At 40.0% G+C, this 8,395-nt stretch overlaps 1 protein-coding gene across 1 annotated transcript in view; it reads left to right on the forward strand.

The window, feature by feature from the left end:
* CFAP210 (cilia and flagella associated protein 210) overlaps positions 1 to 8,395 on the forward strand; it is a 52,607-nt gene that overhangs the window by 16,495 nt on the left and 27,717 nt on the right. Inside the window, exons 3-4 of the mRNA XM_004703901.2 lie at positions 1,170 to 1,343; positions 1,438 to 1,631. Coding sequence (XP_004703958.2) covers positions 1,170 to 1,343; positions 1,438 to 1,631 — 368 coding nt within the window. The remainder of the gene's footprint in view (positions 1 to 1,169; positions 1,344 to 1,437; positions 1,632 to 8,395) is intronic.

Below are 8,395 nucleotides of genomic sequence, written 5' to 3' on the forward strand. Positions count from 1 at the left end.
TGGAGAGCAAATATTTTGAAAATGATAAGGGCAATGAATGTACAAATGTGCTTTACACAATTGATGTATGTATGGATTGTGATGAGTTGTAGGAGCCCCTAATAAAATGCTTAAAAAAGAAAGAAAGAAAGAAAATCTCTTCTGGAAATGTTACGAGGCCTGTGTGGTGTATGCATGGGCCCACCAGGCTAAAATTTTTAAACATAATCCTTTCCACACATTCTACATGTTTGCACATTAGTTACCTGGGTGTGCTGTTGGTGAAAAATGTACAGGATGCCCTCACCCTTCGTTTTGAACACAGAAGTAGCATCCTATGCACAATGTTTTCCATCCACAGGTGTTAAAAATAATAATGGAGATTTATTTTACTAGCAGCAGGACACAGTGTCCACCTGTGGTAGTTAAAACCTTGACAGGGCACAGAGATAGGTAAAATAATTGATCCAAAGAAAGGGACTAGAAACTGTCTTTATATATGGCAACTTGACATGTGACAGGAATATTGCAAAGCAGAAGGGAACATCCAATAACTGAATCTGGGACCATTGGCCATTCATATTTAAAAGATAGAATTCTATATCTGTGGTATAGGTAATACGAATATGAAATTCCATTGAGTTAAGGACATGAATGTAAAAAAGCGAAACAATGAAACTTTAAAAATAATTGGTACAAGCATAGCTTCATTCTGTCAGAAAAGCAAGGATTTCTTAAAACACAGAAAATTGGCCCATAAGGAGGAAAAGTGTGGAAAGACTTCACAAGATGTAGGGCATTCTATAGTCTTCAGAAGTGTAGAGGAGCAAGTAAAACATGCCATTATTTATTTTTCAAAGGAGTATAGGGATGTCTAATTCTTATGCTAGTGTGGAGTGAAATTTGTAAATAATAGTGATTGCAGTGGGATGAAAGGATATTCCATAAGGAAACTAAGGGGTCTGAGAAGTTTCACTGAATACCTCTATAACAGTCTGGGATTTTTGAACCACATAAATGTAAAAATTCCATTGAAAACATTTGCTTACAAATGTGACCTCATATTTTAAGATTTATTAATGATATGTACAAATACATACAATAGAAACTCATATTGAAAGTCCTTATTTCGCTTTGGTAAAATTGACTCGGAAAGTGAAAATCCAAGGTTGCTCGTGCTTATTTTACAGGGCATGAAAGAACAGAAACTGAGAGGCAAAAAGCAGCGTGACGAAGAGCTGGAGGCAGAAAGACGAATGCTCGATATGGAAGAAGCAGCAGATAAGCAAGGGGAGAGGAAAAAGGCCATTGAAAGAGCAAAGCAATACCAGTTCTACCAGACAGAGAGAGTGAAAACCTTTCACGTACGACTTGAGTTGTATTTTCATGTACAAATTATCATAGCCATGCATGACTAGACTTTATTTTCTTAAACCACTCCTTTATTTTTATTTTAAGTCAGGACTTCTTCTTAGTAGAGTTATGAAAGAACGGGATGCCCAGATTGAATTCCAGAAGAATAAAATAAAATCAGATAAGACATGGGAAGAACAATTGAAACACAACATTGAACAAGCGTTTAAAGAAGAACAAGAGAAAGCAGACAAACGCTACAGAGATAGAGTGGCTCTTGCCAATGATCATCTAAAACAGTATGTATACGTAAATTAGCTTTTTTGTGCTTTCTTCTTTTTTCTCATAATAAATAGAACCTTTCCCCTGATTATAAGAGTAATGCCTGCTAAAATACCTAGTTCATGGAAAAGGTACAAAGAAAATGCTTAAATGTCATGATTAATGCTTTACCCAGATATACATACTGGTTACTGTGGCCGTCATAAGGACTCGGGTGGCACGGTGGGTTAGTGGGTTCAGCAGTTCAAACCACCAGCTGCTCACTGGAGAAGGATGAAGCAATCTGCTTCCATAAGCACTGAAAGCCTCCTGTGGAACAGTTTGAATCCACCCTCTAGGTTCTCTGTGACTTGGAATGGACTCAAGGAAATGGGGGGTGGGGGGATTGCCGCAGTCGTGCTGTGTAATAAACAACCACACGATCTAGTGGCATATGCAATGATAAACATTTCTGTTCTCTGCACCTGTGGATTGGCTGGTGTGGTTGGGCTCTCCTGGACAAATCTTCAGGCTGCAGGACTGGCCGGGCTTCTTGCTGTGGGTGGGGCTGGGGTCTGTTTCATGTATTTTACGGGCTCCTAGATGAAGGGGCTGTAGCCACGTGAACAAAACTCTTCTCACAGTGTTGACAGGTGCGAGAAAGTGAGCTCTGGTGCTTGCGAACACACCCCTAAAGCACTGCCTGAGAATGCCTCTTTCCATAGGTTTATTTCCTTTGGCAGGATTGCGATCCAAGTATAGGGCAGTGCTATTGACTGAGGAAGACCATATTTGACTAATAAGTATCACTTTTGTTTGAGAATCCTCTCTTTTATGGTTGCCTTGAAATTCCAGAGACCATGAAAGGTAGCAGCCCGATCTGCAGCAAGGGACCTGGGAACTGCTGATAACTTCACAGGCATGTAGACTGGGCCAGAGAATCTCCTTTCTGTGTGATCCTTGGAATTTGGTAAAGGCTCAAGAAGGTTTGGAATTTATTTCTTAGTTTTTCTTTGGCTTATTTTCCATCTAGTTCAGGAGGTATTCATCAAGCTCTGAGGTCAGTTTAAATACTTCATTCCTTCCTTCGAGTAGGCTCTATCCTTGTATGTGGTGGTTGATGCTCTCCCCGCCTGTGGTGGATAGGCAGTGTTACTTATCATCATGGTGCTTTCAGTGGCCACATTCTCCCTCGTAATTTCTTGAGAATTCAAGGATGACCGTTCTGTAGGCCCTAGTAAGCCCACTGCTCAGTTCCAACATAGCAGCCTTACCAGACAGAGTAGAACTGCCCGTTGGGTTTCTGTGACTTTAAATCTTTGTGGGAGCAGACAGTCTCATTCCCCCCCACCATGGACTGATGGATTTGAACTTCTGACCTTTCTGCAGAATTTTCCTCTGTGCATCAATTGCATTGTGGGAAATTGGAAGAGAAAGAATGTTTGACAAGTGAGCTTGGGCTGCCAATTTGGTTCCAGAATTGGAACATCTGAAATTTAGTAAATATAAATATATTTTATAAATAAATAGTTTGAAGTACATGAATTTACACATTTGTCACCAAGTTGTGTTATGTGAAGTGTTAATTCTTATTTCAGTTTTATGGAAATAAAAATTCATGTTACTGTAGCATTAAAATTAAAATGGTAATGAGCCCATAAAATGCTTCTCGAAGCCAGCAATGGAGCTGGAATAATGGCACTAGGATTGACTTGGGAACAAAAGACCATGTGGCAGAAGAGAGAAATAAGCGACTTCTCCTCTTTTTGAAGAGTGAGAGATTATTGTTGCTGTTAAGTGCCTTCGAGTTGGCGCCTGCTCCTAGCAGCGCTGTGTACAGCAGAGCCGGACACTGCTTGGGCCGCACCAGCCCCGGTTGTTAGCTGCAGCCCAGTGTTGCAGCCCTCTGGCAGTCCATCTTTGGAAGGTCTTCCTCTCCGACTCTCTGCTGATGCCCTTCTCCAGGGACTGGTTTCTCCTGGATAACTTGTCCAAAGCACATCAGAGGGGATGGATTCTCACCATTTTCACTTTTAAGTAGCATTCTGGCTGTACATCTTCCAAGACTGATTTATTTGTTGCTCTAGCACTTTCAGTCGTCTACATCAAAACCATAATTCAAGTGCATCAATTCTTCTGTGGTCTTTGGTGGGAAACTGAGGAATGGGAAGAGAGTGTATGCGGATGAATTCTTTATTCTCATATTTTAAGAAGCCTGGCAAGCCAGGATTCTGGGGTAAAGGGAAGCCTTGACACTTATGAGTTAAAGATGAGTCCCAGTCACATTGTCGTAAGTATTATTGTTCCCCACTATATCCTCCCATAACAGTGTCACCTTAAAGTTACCTCTTACATTTGAGAATGATGAGGTCAACAAATGTATAAATGTGCTTGACACAATGGATGTATGTAAGGATTGTGATAAAAATTGTATGTGCCCCCAATGAAAGTATTTTTTTTAAAAAGTTACCTCTTAACAAGCACATGGCTGACTACGATCTAGCAAGCAGCTTTATCTATAGACATAGATATGTTGGGATTGTTCTCCAGTCTCAGGGACAGTCACTCCCCCTTACCTGCACCCAGTACTGTTGTTATTGGTGTTGGTTGCTCTAACATGGGCTCTGCTAGACAAATCTTAAGCTGCAGGACTGGGTGGGCTTGCTCCTCCATTGAACTCAGAGATCTCTAGGGTTAAGGGTATAGACCACTTTGTTATGTATGTAGTTACCTGTAATTAGAGGGGCTTGCATTCCCCAAGAATATATAAGAATATGATGAGAATATAATCTTTCTGCGCAGACCTGACTCTCAAAGTCATGGCAGAGGGTGAGCTCTTGCATGCTTTGTCTTGTCTGATGTATTTTTAATTTACTCCTCAATTATACAACCACCCCCTTGAATTGACTCAGTTCTGGAGGCTGGTACCCCACAGCCTTTCTTAGTCATTGTTCAGCTTCCACATGTATATGAGGCAATTGAAAACACCATATGTCTTGGGTCAGGGACTCCTTAGACCTCAAAGTGACAGCTTTGCTCTTCGGTACTTTCCACAAATCTTGTGCAGCAGATTTGCCCAATCCATCATTTTTAAACTGCTGCTTCCATGAGAATTGGTTGTAGATCTAAGTAAAATGAAGTCCTTGAAAACTTCAATCTGTTTATCATGATGATGTCTGTTGGCCTAATTATGAGGATGTGTTTTTCTTTATGCCGAGGTGTCATTCATAATGAAGGCTGCAGGCTTTGACCTTCATCAGTAAATACTTCAGACTGTCTTGGCTTTCAACAAGCAGGGCTTGTGTTATTTGTATGTAGCACGTTGTCAACAAGCCTTCCTCTACACCCAATGCAGCATTCTTCTTCATATAGTCCAACCTCTCGGATTACTTGTTCAGCATACAGACTGAGTAAATACGATGAAAGGCTACAACTCTGAAGCAAACCCTCCCTGAGTTTAAACCATGCAGTGCCCCCTTGTTCTGTTTGAATAATTGCCTCGTGGTCTGTGGACATGATCCACATGAGCACAATGAAGTGTTCTGGAAACCTTTTTTTTTGCAGTGTTATCCATAATTTGTTATGATCCACAGTCGAATGCCTTTGCAGAGTCAATAAACCACAAGTGTCCTTCTGATAGTGACTTCTCTCAGCAAACTCCATTTGATATCAGCAATCCCTCATACATGCCCTTTTCTGCAACTGGCTGCTTGCATTTCTGGCAGCTTCCCATCAGTTTTTGAATTATCTTCAGCAAAAGTTTACTTGCTTTAATACTAATGATATTATTCAACAGTTTCCATATTCTGTTATATCCTCTTCTTTAGAATGGATGAAAATGTGGACCTCTTCCAGTTCGTTGGCCAGGTAACTATCTTTCAAATTTCTTAGTGTCGAAGAGTGAAGGCTTCTAGCGCTGCATCAGGTTTTTGAAACATTTCAGTCGATATTCTGTCAATTCTTGGAGCTTTATTGATTAAGCCTTCAGTGCACCTTGGTCTTCTTTCTTCGTGTGGTAGTTATATAATCTGGTATCAATGTGGGATTTGAGAGGATTAAGAGTGAAGGGGTGGAGTCTAGTCTGTCAATCAGATATAGCCATTGAAGCCTCTGTGTTGGCATGGCTTTCTCCTGAGAATTCTGGGAACACCTGTATTTTCTTCCTTGGACGTGGGAGACATTTTCTCTCTCTGCCCACTCCTATGGAGATTCTCTACTGACAAGACACATGACACTACACTGATAGACCCCGTGCCCTGGGAACTGGAGAAGCCACGTGGAGACCCCTGCCAGGGCTGAGAGCCTTCTACCACCATTGACTTTGCACCCACTGGCCTGTGATCGTCCTGCATTCAGCATCAGTGCATGTGTTTCGTCAGTCCGAAGAGGACTTTACAGATCAGTATTGGGCATATGGGTTAACATTGGATTTATGGGACTGGACTGGGTTGGGTTGGGATGCTTTCTTAATGTACAATTACCCTTTCTGTACAACTCTCTCTTATACATGAATAAGTTTCTATGGATTTGTTTCTCTAGTCTACCTGGACTAACACACTTCGATACCATCATTTCTTGATCATATACTACCTCTTGAAATGGTTAAATGTCAACTAGCTATTTGTGGTACAGTGACTCCATGTATTCCTTCAATGATTCCTTTATCATTCAATTTTTTGCCTATACAATTCTTCAGTATTTCAACTTGAGGCCTGAGTTCTTTTTCTCTTCTTCTTCACTTCACTGTACTTGAATATGCTCATCCTGTTCATACTTTTTTGTTTTCTTTTTCTTTTTTTTATTTTACTTTTTGGTTTTCTAACTACAGCATTTTGCACATTTCATTATAATGCTTTACTTTGTTTTCTTGAACTGCCTTTTGAAATTTTCCATTTAAATAATTTATTTCAGCATTGCTTCCATTTGCCTTAAACTGATCAAGAGCAAGTTTCTGGCATCTACTTTGGTTTTTTCCTTTCTTTGACCTTTTCTTCCCTGGTGGTGCAATATGTTACGTGTTGGGTTGCTGACTGCAAGATCAGCAGTTTGAAACTATCAGCTGCTCGAAACTATCAGCTGCTCTGAGGGAGAAAGATGAGGCTTTTAATTCAAGAGTTACAGTCCAGGAAGCCCACGACAGAAGTCTGCTCCGTCCTATGAGTTGCAATCGACTTGGTGGCACTGAGTGAATGTGTTTGCTCTCTCAGCGTTTTCTGTTCTTGATGTCGTCCCACAACACACCCAGGCTCTGTCATTAGTTTTCAATACATCGGAGGTTCTTGATATGGTCTCTAAATTCAGGTGGGATATACTCAAGGTCATATTTTAACTCTCATAAACTTGTTTTAATTTTCTCCATCTTCAACTTGAACTTGCATATGAGTAATGGATGGTCTGTTTCACATTCGTTCCCTGGGCTTGTTTTGACTGATGATATTGAGCTTCGTTCTTCATCATTTCTTCCCACAGAGGTAATCAGTTTGATTCCTGTGCGTTCCATCACAGGAAAATGTGTATAGTTACCTTTTCTATTATTGAAAAAAGTATTTGAAATGAAGAAGTCAAAAACAAAAAGAAGAAATGAAGTCATCAGTCTTGTAAAATTTTATTATGCAATCTCCATTTTCATTTCTGTCACCAAGGCTGTATTTTATATATATTGAATCTTCCTCTTTTTTCCAGCTTTTGGATTCCAATCACCAGTAGTTATCAATATATCTTTATTGCATGTTTAATCAATTTCAGACTGAAGTTGGTAGAATTCTTCCATTTCTTCATCATTGGCTTTAGTGGTTGGTGCATAAATTTGAATGGTAGTTGTATTAACTGGACCTCATTGTAGGTTCATGGATATTGTCCTATCACAGACAGTGTGGTACTTCAAGATAAATCTTGAAATGTTCTTTTTAATGATGAATGTGATGTCATTCCACTTGAATATGCCGTTCCCAGCATAGTAAACAATATGATTGTATTATTCAGAATAGCTAATGTCTATTTCAGCTCACTAGTGTTTTAATGTCTATTTCAGCTCACTAGTGTTTGGGATATTGATCTTTACAGAAAGATCATTTTTGACCATTTCCAATTTTCCTAGATTCATCCATTCCAAGTTCTGGTTACTAACAGATGTTTACAGTGGCTTCTTCTCATTTGGGGCCCTGCCGCATCAGTGAGTGAAGGTTCCAAAAGCTTTGCTCGATTCACAGCATGGAAGCAGTTCCCCACTGATGTTGTGAGGAGCCCTGGTGGTGTAGTAGTTACAAATTCCATGGGAGAAAGACTGGGCTTTTCTGTAAATAAATATTTACCATTTTAGAAGCTCACAGAGGGTCACCGTGACTCAGCAGTGGCTCTGCGGCAATGAGTTTGGTTTTGGTTCCAATCAAAGTGGCCACCTTCCTGCCCTATATCAGATAGTGTTCCACTGCTATGCATAAGATGTTCAGTGGCTAGTCCCACAGAAGTGCACGGACTATTCAAATTTGAAATACTAGTGCTATTTCAAACTGCCAAACATGTTCCTCCAGTGACTTGCTACTGATAGCCTTATCTCCTTACTTCAACCGGAAACCTCAGAAACAACCCTGATTCATCATCTTAAAAAAACAACAACAAAAAAACCCCAAAATTTCATATCAACTCTTTTAGCACTTGATGTTGATTTTTTTCTCTCTAAAATCAGTTTTGAATTTACTTCTGTCATCTTAGTCAGGATGTGCCCTGGATTATTATATCAGCCTCTTAGTTGCCCTTATTTTCTCTTATTCCTCATTTTCTTCTCTATTTATTTCCAATGAGG

This window comes from Echinops telfairi, unplaced genomic scaffold (genome assembly GCF_000313985.2).
Source record: "Echinops telfairi isolate 266 unplaced genomic scaffold, ASM31398v2 ScPeMD7_4;HRSCAF=17, whole genome shotgun sequence".
NCBI classification, from domain to species: domain Eukaryota; kingdom Metazoa; phylum Chordata; class Mammalia; order Afrosoricida; family Tenrecidae; genus Echinops; species Echinops telfairi.